General features: G+C 45.7%; 1 protein-coding gene across 2 annotated transcripts; it reads left to right on the plus strand.

Annotated features, from left to right (window-relative positions):
* The first annotated feature begins 393 nt into the window (after positions 1 to 393).
* Positions 394 to 16426, plus strand: NECAP1 (NECAP endocytosis associated 1). Of its 2 annotated transcripts, none has more exons than XM_081876448.1 (8): positions 394 to 531; positions 5239 to 5339; positions 8355 to 8459; positions 10110 to 10191; positions 11958 to 12066; positions 12159 to 12345; positions 13514 to 13619; positions 14245 to 16426. In XM_081876448.1, exons 1-8 carry the CDS (start codon positions 413 to 415, stop codon positions 14291 to 14293), a joined length of 858 nt encoding a protein of 285 aa, XP_081732574.1. In that variant the 5' UTR covers positions 394 to 412; the 3' UTR covers positions 14294 to 16426. The 2 variants fall into 2 exon arrangements, with proteins under 2 accessions (XP_081732574.1, XP_081732573.1); XM_081876447.1 differs by having other exon boundaries at positions 14250 to 16426.
* The last annotated feature ends 2522 nt before the right edge of the window (positions 16427 to 18948 follow it).

An 18948-nucleotide genomic window follows, 5' to 3' on the forward strand; every position in this document is an offset into this window, starting at 1 on the left:
GTGCTGCGGAGGGGGCAGGTGGACGACGCGGCGCTGGAAGGGGGCCGGTCTGTCGAAGGGGTGCAATTCTGGAACATCTCGCCGAGGTGGGGAGAAAGATCTTTAAAGAACCCGGGAGTTGGCGACTTAAGCGACTCTACCTCGATAAGTCTACGCCGCCAGGCGGCCGAACCTCGCCCCGCCCCCCGCGCGCAGAAATCCAAGATGGCGCCCCTCGGCGGGTGGGTCGTGACTGCGCAATATGGCCGGCCTGGTTGCGTAAGAGGGCGCCCGGGGTTAAGATGGCGCCCGCCCGGGCTTCGGCGAACGTGATAGGCCGCGTCCCCTCGCCCGCGCCGCTGCCCCAATCAAAGGCGGCGCTGGGCTGCCGGCCGCCCTCCCTCCGGCTCCGCGTCCCCGAGTCGCGGCGAGGATGGCGGCGGCGGCGGCGGCGGCGGCGGCGCCCGAGGCGGAGTACGAGTCGGTGCTGTGCGTGAAGCCCGACATCAGCGTCTACAGGATCCCGCCGCGGGCCTCGAACCGGGGATACAGGCAGGAGAGGCGGGCCGGGCCGGGCGGGCGGGAGGGGGAGGCGGGCCGGGAGGCTGCGGGGCCGCCAAATGCTCCCCTCGGGCACGCGCGTCGGGGGGCGCACGGGTTCCCACGCGGAGCTGGGGGTCAGGCGCCCTCCCTCGCAGGGCCCGGCATTCATTCAGCGCAGACGTCCGCCTGTTTCTCTACTATATCTAGATGAGACATGCAGAGAGAGAGAGAGAGAGAGAGAGAGAGACGACGATCAGAGCTTGCAGGGTGGCGGAGGCTGGAATTCATTTGAGGGTTTTTATTTTATTAAAAAAAAACGCATTTTAATTTTCCTCCTCATTTTACGTTAATAGCAACCATGACAGCAGGAGCAGCAACCGCACAGCCTTCTCTGCAGGCTTCTCTAAGTGGCAGTGGGCCGTTTACTCAGGGAGTAAATGGCGACCCGGTGCAACTTCGGGGGGAGCCTCTTACGTAAGGCGGTCCTGATCCGTTGCTGCTGGCCTGCACCTGCTGGCCTGGGGCCTCCGCCTCCGCCTCCGCCTCCTCCCTTGGAGATGTAGCGGCCCTTTTTTGGTTCCTCGGTTCCACACTTTACACGCCCTGCTTTTAAATGACGCTTAACTCATTCTTTTAATGACACCAGAAAGGCTGACATTAAAATCGTGTGCATTTATATAAAATGCATTTATATTTTTTTAAGACCTGTAAAATCAGTAAACATTAAAAGCAGACAAACACATTGTTATTAATGTTTTTAAATTGAAAGGCCTGTCGTAGTTCTTTGCGGCTGAACCCCTGGGGTTAGAATCATAGAGTTGGAAGAGACCACAAGGGCCATCGAGTCCAATTCTTCCCAGTTCAGGAGAAGCTCTGCTGCATGGATTTCCCTTGGTTTGCCCCTCATTTGGGAGCCTCTGCTCATCAGTCTTCATCTGACAGGCAACCTTTCCTCTGTTGCGATGTTTCCCCTTGTAGGAGCGCAAAAGGGAGTTGTGTGACATCTGCTGGGTCTCTGTGTGTGTCATTCCCACTGGGATGTTAAAATGGAGAGCATTGCTTCCTCAGACTTGCTGCTCCACTGTTCAGTGTTTAGCTGCACAGGTGGATTTCTGCTGGTGTTGGCTTCTGGAACTTCATTTTCTTCTGTAATCCTCTCTTCCCTTCTCTTTCCCCTTCCCCCATCTCTGTTCCTTTGTGGTACGTGTGTTCTCTGAGTCATCCTATCCCGGTTCTCATTAGTGACAAATCCACTCTTCCCCTTTTCCTCTCGTCACTAACAGTCACAAAGGGAGCTGGATTATCTTCCAGATTGTGCATCAGCACTGACCACGCTGCTTAGATGAGCAGAGAGGAAGGGAACGTGGATAACTGCTAAGCAATTACACTTGTTTTTCTGCTGACATCTCCCTGCGTAGGCACACACTGTTAGTTTAAAATGGTTTGGAGCCCAGTTACTTGTTCAAGGAGCAGAGCAATCAGAGGAGTCATTGATTTCCATTAGTGTGGCTTCCATTAGGCTCTGCATCTCCCCAAATTCAGGGCTGAAATGCCTCTGGAATGAATCCCATAGTAGAAGTTCAGAATCAGGAACTGTGAATCCTCCAGGGTAATTGGGGGAAAATAAAAGTGAGTCATGTTAGTAGTATTCTCAAGGATATGCCATTTACTGATATAGACCAGGATGTAAATACATTTGGGGCCAGGATAGCCAACTCTCTGTACTGTTACCCACTCTGCACTTACTCTTACATGCAATTCATAGTTATTTCAATGGCGCTCGCTCACAATTACTTACACTACTTCTTAATTACATTATAGGTGCGTTTATTTCCTGGGCCTTTTCTTTCAATATACAGTACTCTTTTTCTGCACAAAACTGGAGAGGTCAGTGTTCTGTTTCTGAGCCCCAGTACTTAATTTTATTTGCAGATTTATAAACAGCTTCACAGTCAAAACCTACCAAAGCAGTGTTCAATAAGTTAAAATACAAATAATATATATCCACTAAATGAAAAGCAATTAAAACATTTCAATGATTGGATCACACTTCAAAATAAAACATTGTTTAGTTGATTACATTTTGGTTGGTATCACTTTCAAACATCATCCCTGCCTCACAGTCCCTGCCTTTCTAGTGGTCTAAAACTCAGATACCCTTTAGGATCCCATCTCTAACACTGATATATTTGTAAAAAAAAAATTTTGGGGGGGGGACACAAATGTATTACTGATTTTAAATCTCATAGATATATCAAATACCCAATTATAAATTCCAGGTTATATACATTTTCATTATCAGTAGAGAAAGTTGAGTTTTCAAGAAAATGAGAATTGCACATTTGCGCTATTTCCAAAAAGTTCCACCCCTCTGTCCCCCAAGCATGAGGAAAATCCACCCATGGTTTCAGATTCCTTGGAAACTTTTGCATTTCTTCACCAAACAGATTTGCTCCACTAAAAGTTTACTACATGTCCTTGGCCATTGCTTGTAAAAGTTTTGAAGTCTGCATCTGCCTACTGAGCCAATTTCACAACCTCCTCAGGAAACCCTGAGCATCCAGATGAAAAGGAATCCTGCCTGGTCACACAGGAGACTATGCTAGCTGATATTTCTTTTTTGAAAGCTGTTGCCTACAGAAGAACCTTGTTAGATTTGAAAGCTTTTCAAAGGTCAGCTCAGCAGTTGAGCATTTTTTCAATGCTTTTGAGGACTGACTGTTTAAGATGAGACTGGTGGGTGGCTCAGTTCCTTTTCAGATGTCACAGACTCCTGGAAGTGGTTTGAAAGTGTGTATTCAGAGAAATCTTTCTGGGAAGGCCACAGTTGTATCTGTGAAGAGACTGTTTCACACTGTCTCACATGTTTATGGAAGTTTTTAATATTTGATATTTTATCGTGTTTTTAATATTCTGTTGGGAGCTGCCCAGAGTGGCTGGGGAAACCCAGCTAGATGGGTGGGGTAGTTTAAACAACAACAACAACAACTTCAGATTCTCTGTAGGTTTGTCTCTGGGGCATATTGACCTCATTGTGTGGAAAAAAATACTGTTAAAATGTAGGTAGGTAAAAGGTAAAGGACCCCTGAATGGTTAAATCCATTCAAAGGCAGCTATGTCATGTGGTGCTCATCTCGCTTCAGGCCGAAGGATCTGGTGTTTGTCCACAGACAGCTTTCTGGGTCATGTGGCCAGCATGACTAAACCACTTCTGGCGCAACGCGGCACTGTGACAGAAGCCAGAGTGCACATAAATGTCGTTTATCTTCCCACCGCAGCAGTACCTATTTATCTACTTGCACTGGTATGCTTTTGAACTGCTAGGTTGGCAGAAGCTGGGACAGAGCAATGGGAGCTCACCACTGTAAAGCAGATTCAAACCTCCAACCCTCTAATTGGCAAGCCCAAGAGGCTCAGTGTTTAGACCAGTGTTTCCCAACCTTGGGCCTCCAGCTGTTTTTGGACTACAACTCCCATCATCCCTAGCTAGCAAGACCAGTGGTCAGGGATGATGGGAATTGTAGTTCAAAAACAGCTGGAGGCCCAAGGTTGGGAAACACTGGTTTAGACCAAAGCGCCACCACTACACTGTTAAAATGTACAGCCGAACCCAAGTAGCTCATGATCAAAATACCAATAAAACATCAAAGCATGCCAATATGCTCTTAATACCTCAGATCTAGAAGGGTGAGCCTACAGGAATTGCACATAATTGATGTATCCATACAGAAGGACCTCCACCATACGGGACCTCCACCACCTTTTCTCTATAGATAGAACGTGTTGTATGGCCACCTTTGATCTCGGCAGGTGTGGGCTCATGTGAGTCATGGTGGTCCCACAGATAAATATCAGTGAGTTGGATTAGCCAGAGAGATGCTAGCCTGGCCCAAGGTCGGCCGCTGAGTGGGGATCTGAGGTTACTCGCAACACTTTCTTGTGATACTTCTTCACATAGCGCATAGTTAAACTATGGCACTCGCTCCCACAGAAGGCAGTCACTGCCACTAGCTTGGGTGGCTTTAAAAAAGGACGAAGGAGTGGGCTGTCGCTGGCTCCTGGCCAGGATGGCTCTGCTCTGCCTCTACAGTTGGAGGAAGCAATGATTCTGAGTCCCAGTTGCTGGAAACCACTGCAGGGGAGAGGACTCCTCTTGTGCTCAAATCCCGCTTGCTGGCTTTGCACGGACAGCTGTTCAGCCGCTGTGAGTATGTGACGCTGGCTCTTCCTATGTCCTTATGGTAGTATCATCTTTCCACAAGGTGTTTCCCCTTCTTTGTTTTTGTCTACATTCCACTTTGAGCAGGCAAGGTCAGTCTCCTTTTCCTTTTGTGCTACATGTAGCTTTTAGTTCCTGTATAAACATTGTGTTGGTGATGGTGCAGTTAGTTCCTATTGAAATAAGAGTAGCCTCAAAACAACAACAACAATCATAATAGCTTTCATCCTAATTATGAATTCTGTTCAGCAGCAGGCTGAGAAGCAGGGTGGATAATATTGATGGTGAAGGAACAAGGTGGGATACTCTGTGGCCGCATTCTGTCCTGGAGCATCTAAAGATATAAATGCTGCTTGTGCCCTTGGCTGCAAGGGAAGTTAAGCTAAATCTGCCGTGACCCAGGATTGTGGTGAAATCAGCAGGGGAAGCCCACAGGGCGTGGGCAGCTGGCGGGGGTTTCTTCTCAGCGAATTTCTCCCTGTTTGTTTACCCTGCAGGGCTTCTGACTGGAAACTGGACCAGCCGGACTGGACAGGACGCCTCCGCATTACCTCTAAAGGCAAAGTTGCATATATAAAACTAGAGGACAAAGTTTCAGGTGAGGAAATCACAGGGTGGGCATTATGTAGTCCTGAAGTCGTGGTTGCCCAGGTTCTGTGCTCTGGTTGGGGTGGATTCAAATACTTCTTGGACTTCTCTGTCATGAGACTGCTCCACTTAATTTCTGTCAGTGTGTACATATCCAGTTCAGCGTCATTTTCCTTTGTCTTCACTCCTGTAGGTGATATTGCCCTGCATGGTTTTTTATGTAGCACCTCACTTGGTGTTGCTTCAGATTAGTTCTGCTCTTAAATATGTTGTGGGGAATACAGACGGTCAACTTGCCACATGATTAGCGTGGGGAGGTTTGCCTACATACTAAATCTATGGAAAAGTGTGTCAATACATAACGGCTCTGTGGTTGCTGGTTGCACTTCTCCAAATTTTGCAGAGCAGCTTTCTAGCCAAGTAATGTGTACAAAAATGCATATACCAGGGAAAAGTATACATAGGAATGCATTCATTGGCTAACGTTTATTCGAGGGGGGGGTGATTGCTTTGCAACAATGCGTACAGTTACAGATAGGTAGCCGTGTTGGTCTGCCATAGTCAAAACAAAACAAATTCCTTCCAGTAGCACCTTAATGCCAACAGTGTCCTTCAGCTCTCTATATTGGACAAACAGGCCAGACCTTACGCCAAAGAATAAACGGACATAAATCGGACATCAGGAATCACAAGACAGAGAAACCAGTAGGAGAACACTTCAATCTCCCAGGACATTCTATACAAGATCTCAAAGTAGCTGTTTTACTACAAAGGAATTTCAGAAATAGACTGGAAAGAGAAGCTGCTGAATTACAACTTATCACCAAACTTAAAACCATGGAGAAACCTGGTCTGAACAAAGACCTTGGATTCTTATCTCATTATACATGACAAAGCCATTTTTCACCTTTTCACCCCTTGCTTTTTCCTGTAAGACCTATTGCAGTCATTAAGAGTCGTCAACAGGCTCATCACAGCTATCTGCCAATCACCCATTCCCACCACCCTTCTGAGTAATACCCCTCCCCACCTTCTCACTATATAGAAGGGTCTGGAAACTTCTGTTTCAGTGTATCTGAAGAAGTGTGCATGCACACGAAAGCTCATACCAAGAACTGACTTAGTTGGTCTTTAAGGTGCTACTGGAAGGAATTTGTTTTGTTTTAACAATGCGTACGTTAGACAGAATTACATACAGGAAGGCGATATTACTGATAGTGTGTTTTCATCAAAACATGTTCCCTTCTCCTTGGAGGAGTTAGCTTTGTCTTATGAAAATTTTCTGCCCTAAATTTTTGTTGCTGCTGATCACTCTGTTCTGTTGTATTTGCCCCCCCCCCCAGCCTCTGTTTCAGTGTTGGGGAACCTTTGACCCCTCCAGATATGCTGATCTACAAGATCCATCCGCCTTGGCAAGCCTTAGCCTGGCCAGTAGCCAGGGCAGATGAGAATTGTAGTTCAGCAACAGCTGGAGAGCCAAAGGTTCTCCACGCCCGCCCTGTGGTGTTAAGCCCTCTGTTGTATGTTAGTTTAGATGATCCATGGGGCTTTTGTATCCTTAGCTGTGCTAGTTATGATTGCAGTGTGCACACTTGGGCATATTACAATTGTAACCAAAACAGATGTAAGGCAAAACAAGCAGAGATGATGATCAGCTACAGGCTAAGTGATAGTCAACTCAGTCTTACTCAGAGTGGACCCATTAACATGAATCCACATGGCTAAGCTGGGTTTATTAATTTCAGTTGGTCTGCTCTGAGGAAAACTTACTTGACTGTCACCCAAAAGCAAGATCAGTCATTAACATCCATATCTCGACACAGTTTTTATGCACAATTGGCGCTGTGGTCTAAACCACTGAGCCTAGGGCCTGCCGATCAGAAGGTCGGCGGTTCGAATCCCCGAAACGGGGCGAGCTCCCGTTGCTCAGTCCCTGCTCCTGCCAACCTAGCAGTTCGAAAACACATCAAAGTGCAAGTAGATAAATAGGTACCGCTCTGGCAGGAAGGTAAACAGTGTTTCCGTGCGCTGCTCTGGTTCGCCACAAGCGGCTTAGTTCTGCTGGCCACATGACCCGGAAGCTCCCTTGGCCAGTAAAGTGAGATGAGCGCCGCAACCCCAGAGTCGGCCGCGACTGGACCTAATGGTCAGGGGTACCTTTATCACTTTGTTACTCATGTTTAATCAGAGTTGAGGAAGATGCCATTAGAATCCATGTTGTAATTCAAGGTGGCAGAGAATGTAGCATTTTTCTCAAATATGTAATGTTTTTTATTGTGTGCAAATTGCAAACCGCACCCGTTCAGGCATGCCAGGAATTGTTTCTTGAAAATGAGATATGTAAGCATTAAAGCTCTGACCTAAGCAAAATCTACATGTGTTGATTTTCATAATCATTTTGGGAGTGAAGTACTGTATTTTTCCATGTATAAGACCCTTTTTTCTGAAAAATTTTAGTGATAAATTGGGGGTTGTTTATACAGCTCAATAGTTCAGCTCAACAACTGTTTTTGCAATTTGCCAAAAATAGCTCAACAACTTAATTTTTTAATTTCCTCATTTTAGGCTCCCAAAAATAGTGGTCCTCTTATACATGGGGCCGTGTTATACATGGAAAAATACAGTCTATTAACCAAGGAAATGGTGAACCCCTGGTACTAGAAGACTATTAGTAAATGGGCTTAATGAAATGCACACACTGAGCAGAATTAAAATTTATTTGCAATATCTAATCTTGTGAGCTAAGGTTTAGCAGTAAAAGCTAGTGTAACTGGTGTTGGATAGATTATGATTTGAAAGCAAACTCAAAATGTTTGGAAGTCTTCAGATACTGTGTGACTGACAATGCAGCAATTTACTGTGTTGTACTCTTTGATTTTTATGAAAATGATAAAGACTGCTTCATGGTGTTTAATGCTGAATAAGTTGGTTGTTCCTTTGAACAAAGAATATAGTGTCTCTAGTTTGCTTGTACTGATAAATCTGTTTGGGTCTTGAAAGTGATGCTCTTCTTCTGTATCCTTAGGGGAGCTTTTTGCTCAGGCTCCAATAGATCAATATCCTGGCATTGCGGTGGAGACTGTGACTGATTCCAGTCGGTACTTTGTCATCCGGATTCAGGATGGGAATGGTGAGAGAATTAAGGATTTATTACTCCTTAATTGAACAAAATGGGATGCGGGTGGCGCTGTGGGTAAAACCTCAGCGCCTAGGGCTTGCCGATCGCATGGTAGGCGGTTCGAATCCCCGCGGCGGGGTGAGCTCCCGTCTTTCGGTCCCAGCTCCTGCCCACCTAGCAGTTCGAAAGCACTCTTAAGTGCAAGTAGATAAATAGGTACCGCTTTATAGCGGGAAGGTAAACGGCATTTCCGTGTGCGGCACTGGGGCTGGCTTGCCAGAGCAGCTTCGTCACACTGGCCACGTGACCCGGAAGTGTCTCCGGACAGTGCTGGCTCCCGGCCTCTTAAGTGAGATGGGCGCACAACCCTAGAGTCGGACACGACTGGCCCGTACGGGCAGGGGTACCTTTACCTTTACTAATTGAACTGTGGTGTGGCTGAATGATGAAGTGGTTCTTGGGAGTGGGAGCACAACAATCTGATGCCCTCCTACAACAGGTCTACATCACCCTGACCATTGGCTGGAGCTTATAGGAGTTATGCTCCAATAGCATCTGGAGGGCACCAGGTTGGCAAGTCCTGAGCTACTGTATAGGGCCCAACAAACCTAGGCCTAAGGCTCCCTTCTGTTGCCACCTAGGAAGCATGATCCAAAATGACTCTTCTTACAATCATAGAATTGTAGAGTTGGAAGAGACCCTGAGAGTTATCTAGTCCAACCCCTTGCAATGCAGGAATCTCAGCTAAAGCATCCATAACAGACGATCACCCAAATTCTCCTTTAAAACCTCCAAAGATGGAGAGTCCACAACCTTCTGAGGGAGTCGATTCCACTGTCAAAGAGCTCTTACCATCAGAAAATTATTCCTGATGTTTGGCCGGAATCTCCTTTCTTTTAACTTGAAGCCATTGGTTCAGGTCCCCCCCCCTCCAGAGCAGGAGAAAACAAGCATGCTGCATCTTCCATGTGACAGCCATTTAGATATTATTTAGATATTTGAAGATGGCTCTCATATCGCCTCTCAATCTCCTCTTACAATGCCCAGCTCCCTCAACCATTCTTCATAAGACGCCTAAAATCACCTTGGTCACCCTCCTCTGCAAACATTCTAGCTTGTCAATATCCTTCTTAAATTGTGGAGCCCAAAACTGGACACAGTATTCCAGGTGTGGTCTGAATAAGGCAGAATAGAGTGGTACTATTACCTCCCTTGAACTGGACAGTATACTTCTGTTGATACAGCCTAGAATAGCATTAGCTTTTTTTGCTGCTCCATCACACTTTTGATGCTTTATGCTTGTGGTCTACTAAGACCCTCTAGATTCTTCTCACATGTAGTACTGGCAAGCTAGGTGTCCCTCTTATATTTGTACAGATGTTAATTCCTTGCTACATGGAGATCCCTCAAATTTGTCTGTGTTGAAATTCTCTGGCTTAATATATTAAGGCTGTAAATTGAGGCATGATAAAAGGGATCCCACTGAAAGGACAACTTAGCAAAAGGCAGCCTATAGCTTCAAATATATTTGCAAATGCTGGTGATGTGTTGCTGTGCCCCCTCATGCCTGATTCTCCCAAGACCGTCTAGTAGCAAGGATGAGTGGTCTGAACCTTTGTCCTCATCCCTTCTGCTGACTGGTTTCTCCACCTCCCTTGTCAGGGCGAAGCGCTTTCATTGGCATTGGCTTTGGAGACCGGGGAGATGCGTTTGACTTCAATGTTTCCTTGCAGGATCACTTCAAGTAAGTTTTCCGCTGTGCCCTGGGACTTTGATTCTCTGGTAACTTCTTTCCCTCTGAACATTTGAGTCCCGAGGACTGGTCCATCCAGTTTGTTATTGTCTACTGCACTGTTTCTCAGCCTTGGCTCCCCAGATGTTCTTTCTTTTTTTAAAAAAAAATTATTCAAAATTATAGCAAGACATATTATCCAAAAACATATCATCCTTATTCCCCCCCCCCATTTTCCCTCCCTCCCCCCTCCCCCCTTCCACACAGAACCCACCCCACCTCCCGACTTCCCTCAGTTCCAGTCTTGGGTTTCGCTAATAAAGCTGTTTTCTGCATGTTACAAAGTTGTATAGATCCTCAAACTGTTTAGCTGATTATTATCAGTAAAAAAAATTGTGAATGTTTATTCAAAAGCTCCCCAGATGTTCTTGAGTGACAATCATCATCCTTGACTGGCTAGGAATGATGGGAGTTTTAGTCCAACAATATCTAGGGACCCAAGATTGAGAGATTCTGGTCTACTGTGACTTGCAGCACAGTCCCCTTCAAGGATTTAGGACAGAGAGACTCTTTTCCAGCCCTCCATTTTAACCAGAGATGCCCAGACTTGCATACAGTTGTCACATTTAAAGCATGTGATCTGCTACTGAGTTGCAGCCTTGGCCCTGGGGTGCTGTAGAGAGTCACACTTCAAGGAGGACACTTTCCTTCTTGGAAAGCTAAGTAGGAGCTAACAGAAAATGTCGAAGCTGCTGAGCACCAGTAGAACATTTGATGGTACCTTTTCTGCCGCCTTGTTGCTTTTCAGATTGCCTAATATCCTCTATTGAGACTGCCCTTTAAGATTGGTGGAATCTTCAGTAGCATAAAATTTAGCTACCCATTTGAGGTGGGTCCCCAGGAATATATTAAACTAAACTATTGCTGATCCTGCCATGGCTTCTGGTGTGCTGCTGGGCCCAGTTCAGGTCACTGAATAACTTGGCCCTTTTCATAAAACCATAAAGGAGTTGGAAGAGACCACAAGGGCCATCAAGTCCAACCCCCTGCCAAGCAGGAAACACCATCAGAGCACTCCTGACATATGGTTGTCAAGCCTCTGCTTAAAGACCTCCAAAGAAGGAGACTCCACCACACTCCTTGGCAGCAAATATTCTATATTTTTTATACTTTTATATTTATACTTTTATATTTGCTGGAGCATATTCTCTCATACAGACCTTCTGATCTCAGCCCCTACAGTCTTTAGGAAATAAGATACTTTACTTGGTCCTTCCAGAAGCACCTTCCCTGGGCAGGCTCAGTCAGACGCCTCATTATCTATCAGCAATATACTAGTAGCAGAACTTTGCTTTGCCTCTTGACACTCTTGTATCCTGATTAAAAATTCAGACGCCATTCAGACAAATGTATTAGTTGAGGTTGTTAGGATTAGCTGGCTTCTTTAGCATGAAGAGCTTGTAAAGTGTACAGCTTAGAATGTTGGATCTGAAAGTGGGCTTAACCCAAGCATAGGATTGTGTGGATTAAACAAAGCAAATTTAAGTAAATCATCCCTGTACTCTTTTGGGGGGGAAATGTGATGCAGATGTCTGTAAAATAGGAACATATTTGAAGGAGTGGCAAGTACTCATGGGGCAGGAAACCAAAGTGCCAGAGTACTTACTAGAGAATCCTTGTTGGGCTTTTCCTTGCAATCATTTTTCCTCATCTCTGCAATTAATCTTTCCTCCTCTTTTGTTAATTTGTTTGTCTTTGTTGCCCACTCCACAATGTAGGTGGGTGAAACAAGAGACGGAAATCTCCAAGGAGTCCCAGGAAATTGACAGCCGTCCCAAGCTTGACTTAGGGTTTAAGGAAGGACAGACAATTAAATTGAACATTGGGGTGAGGATCTCATAGGTCTTATTTCTTGATGTGCTCTGGTAAGCTGCTGCTAGTGTGAGTTGTGTGCCTTGATGCTGTCCCTCTCTTCACAGAACATGCCAACGAAGAAAAGTGGGTCAGCCAAGCCACGTCCAGCTGGGTCAGGGGGACTAAGCCTGCTCCCGCCACCTCCTGGGGGCAAAATTGTACCTCCTCCCGTGCCACCTCCTTCCTCGACTGCTATTTCCAATCATGTCACACCGCCGCCGGTGCTGAAGTCCAGCAGTGTGGGCAACGCAGGTAAGTGCCACAGAGTTTGTAAAGGTGCATGTAGCAAGCACATTTCCTCACCTGGCCGTATCATACAAATACACGTTCCAAGAAGCCAGAATTGGTTGTAACTCCCTGCTGTGTGTACAGTCGGTGGCAGATGCAAGATTGCTATCAAATAACATGGGTCACCGATCTAGGATATGGGTAGGTCTGGGTCTCTGGAGTGGAGAGCAGTCATTTCTACAAAGTGTCCTTTTAAAAAGCCATATCCAACAAAGCTAATGTGGAAGAAAGATGCTGGTTTATATTTGGGGAGGGGAGACCCAGTGAATGGTCTGAATGCACGTAGTGCAATACTGTGTCTTAATCAAAGCAGATATTGTTAGCTGTTTGGATGGAAGGCTGCTCGGGAACCAGGACGTAAACTACTTTGAGTGTAGTAAATGATTTTTTTAAAAAAGGTGTGTAATTGTGTGACTCTTACAAATTCCTGCCACCTTATGGGAATTTCACTACTCCATAGTGTCCTCTCTGATTTCTGCTTGGAATAGCTGTCATTTGGAGCTAATCATATGAGCATAGGAAGGCCCTTTATGCCAATGTTTATGTAGCTCAATATTGTCTCTGCTGACTGACAATGATTTTTCTTGGGTCCAAGCAGGGGTCTTTCCTAGTCCTACCTGAGAATCAACGCCACTGAGCTACAGCTCCTAGATAGATGCAGTTGCAGTTTCTCTGAATACCTTGCTCCTTACATCATCACCAGCTACTGAGGGCCAAGAGACTTGATCTATGGGATGTTGGATCATCATGTAAAAGCTGGAGAAAAGCAAACCTTCTGCATGCACCAGGAAATGAGAGGCAAAGCCTTGTCTGGCTGCTAGCAGATGTTGTCCCCCTTCACAGTGGTGCACTGTTCCTGTGTGCCTTTTTAGATGTTGCCCCAAGAAGTGACAGTATTTTCCCTCATAATAGCAATGCAGATTCCCCCCCCCCAAATTGCCAACCAAAGTGTTGTTGGGTTGGGTGTGTGTGGCTATTGCTCTTTCTCCACTCAGGTTACTGAGAATTGAGGCAATTTACATTCCCATATATGGCCCTCATCAGGAGCTAGGAAAAAGACCACAATAGGAATCCTGTGCAGGTTCTTTTATAGAAGTTTAATAAATAAGCATTACCCTCTTTTGACTCCCAGATATCCTGCTAGACTTCGATTTAACACCTCCTGTTTCAAAGGTGCCTGCACCTGCTGTGGTCCCAGCCACCACAGACCTCTGGGGAGACTTCAACACTGCATCCAGGTAACCCTTGTGAAAACGGGGGGGGGGGGGGCATTGGCCCAGGGAGATCATGAGAGGGGCACATGCCAGAGATGGGTTACAAGGCAACTGAAGGACACTCCTGGAAGTGTTAAAGCCAGATCTACTTGCTCTGATATATATTTAACAAACACTGGCAAGCAATCCAGCTTCTAAAAAAATCTTAAGTAGAAACTGTAGAGCTTTAATAAACAATAAGGCAATTTCACTGCTTCCTAGACTAAGAGACAACCAGGTCAGCTAACTAACCAGCCTCCTCCCTTTGGGCACATGGGTGGGTGCTACAGGTTTTTGTTGGAATTTAATGGATGACATTCAACTAAGTTTTACTCAGAGTAAACCCATATAAATTAGTGGCCTTAGCCCTGTCCATTCATTTCAGTGGGACTGCTTGGAGTAAAACTCAATTGAATACCACCGTATGCCTCTTCCTAAAGCAGCCTGGACCTAGGAATGCAACTTTGCCTCCTCCTTTGCCAAGCATTCCCTTGGATTGGAGCAGCTGCTGAGGGAGAGGCAGAGCCCTGGAGGCCAGAACAGCCCCTTGAACCAGCACCAGAGGCTGCCACTTTCCTCATTAACACTGCTCTTCCTTTCTTCTCCCCAGCACAGTTCCCAGCCAATCGCCCCAGGCACCCAATTGGGTCCAATTCTGAAAGAATCTGAGTTGGTGACGTAGGAATGGACCAATGACGGAGACTCGAGGCGCCTGAAGTGGCAGGGGAGTGAGCTGATGTCCTTGGCTCTTCGGTCAAAACTTGACTTCTGGACAATCTTCCTCTTTTTGTTAATGTTTCCCATTTGCATTGATTTGTTCAGTTTTTCTCTCGTGCAACAGAACTGCAGAGTCGTGCTCTGTGGTCACTTCAGAAGAGTGGGGGCCCAGACTGGCTTCTATAAATAATACCTGCCTGCTTAGTGGCTGCCTCTTTGAGGGAGAATTAAGCTGACACTGTGTGGAATGGGAGAAGGTTGCACAGACTTGGCTTTTCTAGGTAGGCTCAGTTCCCCTTTTCTTCTCCCAGCTTCCACAGCAGCAGCAGTGACCTTAGCTGGGGCAGGTTGATCTGCAGGCTGACTGCTAATCACCCTAACCGTGTAACTGACACTAATTTGTACATTTCAACCAAGAAGGAAAACAAAAGCCATTCTTGAAGAAGCCACCCTGGAGTTACCTGGGACAGGCTGCTTTGTCGTAGCATCTTTATGATGGAATTAATTTAATCCTTCCTCAAATGTTCCTTCTCCCGTCAAATCTGTAGTAGGGGAGGGATGACGGGGTTCTGTGCAAACCTGTCTGCGGTGCAGCCCTGCCGTTAGGGTCCCACAAATCCCTCAACTCCCCACCCCCTCCACCCCAAAGCACTAAAGACAGTTGGCACCTTTAAAACTGGAAATGTGTGGAAACGGCGCTAGCATGGCAAGGCGTTCTCCTGTTTCCATCCTTACTGGGAACAAGAGCAGAGCTGCCTGCTCGCCAGTTGGTAGGAGGAGGAGGAGGAGCTTGGTGTCTTCCGGAAATCCTCTCTTTGGGCAAGGCAGCTCGGTGCCGATTCTCACTCAAGTTTGGTGGAACTTCTGCACTTTCATTGTGTTGGTTAATGTGAAAGAAGTTTAGGCACTTAACGCATAGTTTGTTGCCAATGGCAGGCTGCTGTCACCAGATTGGCCAAAGCAGCAGAGTGGTCTCTGCACAGACTTCCAAAAAATGAATTTCAGGTTCTGAAATTGTACTTTTTGGCCAGTGTGATTTACCTTGTTATATCGTGATAGTCTCTTCCCCAGCAAATATTAGTGGATCATGAAGTTATCTTGGGCAGAGGCTCTTCCTCGCTGCACATCCTGTACAAAGCTCCTTATTTTGTAGTTCCTCTGTCCTTTTGTCCCACCAGCTACTTTGGTGGCTGTACAGCCCCCTCCCTTCACTCTATTGGCTGGAAATAACTTTTAAAGCACCTGCTTTGCTTGACCTTCTAGCAGCAAGATGCACTTCATTACTGAACACTAGATTTGTAAGTTTCACAGTGGTTTCTTCTTGTTCTGCCAATAGGCAGTAGTCACTGTCCTGTAATATCAGCTAGAGGCTTTGTATCTAGACACAATTGGTGTCCTCTGTGACCCTGTGGTTTGGTGCTTCTAGGTGGGCGTAGTTGAATCGGGGAACTTCTGAACAAGTATCCTGATGTTTTCTCCTTTGATCATGTCCTTGCAAACCCTTTTCTGAATTCTTTGATACCAGAATAGCTTACAGAAATTCTGTTAGTTAGTAATTGGGAAGCAAAGTCTTCTAAGGAGTTTTGTAAAGTTGTATGCACATCTTGTCTCTGATTTCTAGCTTCTTCACTTGTGGGATTTGGGGGATGGAGGCCTGCTTTTTAAGGCTTTCCATTCATTAAATATACAGATATTCATCTCACTCACTGAGACACACCCGAAGCTTATCTGCTTCTTCAGCTTTCTCTTGTTTCACTGCTAGTTATAAACTGTTTTCAAGTTCCTTTCCTTGTGCTATCATATAAGCCAGCCGAAGAATTCTCGAATTTGGCCAAATATTCCATATCTGTAGCAGGTCTTATCATTTCAGTAACTCTGTTCAGACCTCAAGTATTTGGTAATATCTTGAAGAGACTAATCAGGAGCCTCTCCCTCCATTGTTGTTTTTTTAAGTTGTTATTATCAAGATAATATACTATGTATTGGCAGAAACTGAAGTAACATTTCATCTATATGTATATAAAGCATAAGATGTACTGGTTCAATATTAGCAATTAAAATCAAGGATAAAATTGGGGGTGGCTGTGTTTTTGGTGTGTGTGTGTAAAGCGATGTATAAGTAAATCAAGCGATACTAATACATGCCTGGCACCCTCTTAAGAATTCATGTGTCTCCCTGCGGTAAAGCAGTCTCTCTTGGTTCTTCAGTGAGTAGGCAAATGAAGAAGGACCTCAAATGAGGCTCTCAAGGCCTGGATCCGTTCATTTGGATAGAGGAGACCCTTAAAAGTATTGTGGTCCTGAACCATTTAACTCTTTATAGGTCAAAACCAGTATTTTGAATTGGGACTGGAAACTGGCAGCCAGTGCAGTCAGACCAGAATCAGTGTAATGTGCTCAAACCATCTTTCCCTGATGAGCAGCCTGGCTGCTGAATTCTGCAATAACATGTTCATCATCTGTGTACCGTTGAGTTTCAAAGTCTCTCTTTTCTTGCTCTACACCAAAATTCAGCTGGCCACTGAATTCTGCACCAGCTGTAGTTTCAGAACCATCTTCAAAGGCAGCCTTACATATAATGCATTGCAGTAATATAAGAGATTAAAAGGTAAAGGACCCCTGCTGGTTAAATCCAGTCGCAGACGACTCTGGGGTTGCGGCGCTCATCTCGCTTTACAGGCTGAGGGAGCCGCCGTTTGTCCACAGACAGCTTTCCAGGTCATGTGGCCAGTAGGACTAAGCTGCTGTTGGCGAACCAGAGCAGCGCAACGGAAATACCGTTTACCTTCCTGCCAAAGCAGTACCTATTTATCTACTTGCACTTTTTGGCGTGCTTTTGAACTGCTAGGTTGGCAGCAGCTGGGACTGAGCAACGGGAGCTCACCCCATTGTGGGGATTCGAACCGCCAACCTTTTGATCAGCAAATCCAAGAGGCTCAGTGGTTTAGACCACAGCGCCACCCGCGTCCCTTAATCTAAAGAGATTACCAGAGCATTGAAGACAGTAGTTGGGCTATGTCTGTCCAGATAGGGGCACAGCTCAGTCACCAGCTAAAGCTGATGGAAGGTGCTCCAGGCCACCAAGGCCAGCTGAGCCTCAAGCGACAGCAAAGGCTCCAGAAATGCCACCGATCTGTGTACCCACTTTTTCAGAGGGAGTATAAACCCATCAAGAGCAAACTCTCACCACCTTACCCATAGCAAGGGCTGAAGGTAAGCTTTCCCGGTTGGCGGTGTCTGCCAAGACCTTCAAGATGAGCTCTTCGTTCTCCCAACTCCTTATTTATTGGAGGAGGAAGATTGTCAGATGAATTTGCCTGTAGTAAAGGTAAGCACAGAGAAGGGGAGAGAAGGAAAACGATAGAGAAGAGTTTAAAACATTAATCTGGATGCTATGTTGAGCTTAACGGTGGATGGATTCTCAATCTGAAATGGCGGGAGGTTAAAGCATTCTTCAGGTGTTGCGATGCAGTGCATGGGAAACCTGCAATGGGGGGGGGGGCGAGTGCTGGTTCTGCCAGTGTCGCCATCCCACTTGTGACAGTGAAGCAGTGCACCTCTTGTGAGGCTTCTCACACATCCTGTAACTTGGAAAAGTGATATCCCTGCAAAGAAGGGAAATAAGTGGGTCATGCACAACAAATAGTCACATCCATTGCCCAAATCTTGGAAAGTTCCCATGAATCAGGGAATTAGCACCGTGGCAGAGGAATGACTTAAATAATGCCCTTTCTCTGCTCCTGTCACCTTACGTCCCATAGGAGACTGTTTTAATGATGTGCTGCCATCTGGTGGGCAAATGTGATTCAGTTTAATTCCTTTCTGCATATTGTTTGCCTAGTACAGTGGTACCTCGGTTTAAGAAAAGTCCAGTTTAAGAACGATTTGGTTTACAAACTGCAAAACTGAAAATAGTGTCTTGGTTTGAGAACTTTACCTTGGTGTAAGAATGGAATCCGAATGGTGGAAGGGCACTGGTGGCGCGAGGCCTCATTAGGGAAAGCGCACCTCAGTTTAAGAATGCTTTTGGTTTAAGAACGGACTTCCGGAACGGATTAAGTTTGTAAACCGAGGTACCACTGTATATCATTGCATTTTGGAATTTTCCAAGATGACTGTCTAATATGTGCCCCAACCATTATTGTCATTATGTTTCTTACCTGCCTTTCACCTGAAGGTACAACAATATAAAATGCACCATTCATTCAAGATACTTGTCCGGAAAATCTTTATTTTGCAGTATTACTGAAACATACGGAGCATATTGGCATTTGATGTATCATATTCCCAACATTTATTATTTGCCCCTGGATATATTTGGTTTAGCCTAGTCCAAGTGCCAACAAAATAGAAATTTACAAAACATTATTTAAGAGTAGTACTAAAAGTTTGCTGTGGGACAGTGTGCCACCTCCACTGACAGCTGTAATCTCACAGTTCAGGTTTTCTTCCCATTTAGTTTGATGTGCAGTAGCAGAAACATCACAGCTCATAGAAAGTCCATGCCCTTTACTCAGTAACTTTGATCTCCTGCTTTACCAGGTTTTCCACATCTGTAGCATCCCACAACGGGCAATATTTTGTCATTAAGCCACTA

Source organism: Podarcis erhardii, assembly GCF_964252035.2.
Source record: "Podarcis erhardii genome assembly, chromosome: 9".
Taxonomy (NCBI): Eukaryota; Metazoa; Chordata; class Lepidosauria; order Squamata; family Lacertidae; genus Podarcis; species Podarcis erhardii.

Coding starts and splice junctions, on each gene's coding strand:
- NECAP1 (XM_081876447.1), top strand. CDS start 413: ATGGCGGCGGCGGCGGCGGCGGCGGCGGCGCCCGAGGCGGAGTACGAG. Junction 8,460..10,109: donor CCGGATTCAGGATGGGAATG/GTGAGAGAATTA, acceptor CTCCCTTGTCAG/GGCGAAGCGCTTTCATTGGC. Junction 12,346..13,513: donor CAGCAGTGTGGGCAACGCAG/GTAAGTGCCACA, acceptor TTTGACTCCCAG/ATATCCTGCTAGACTTCGAT.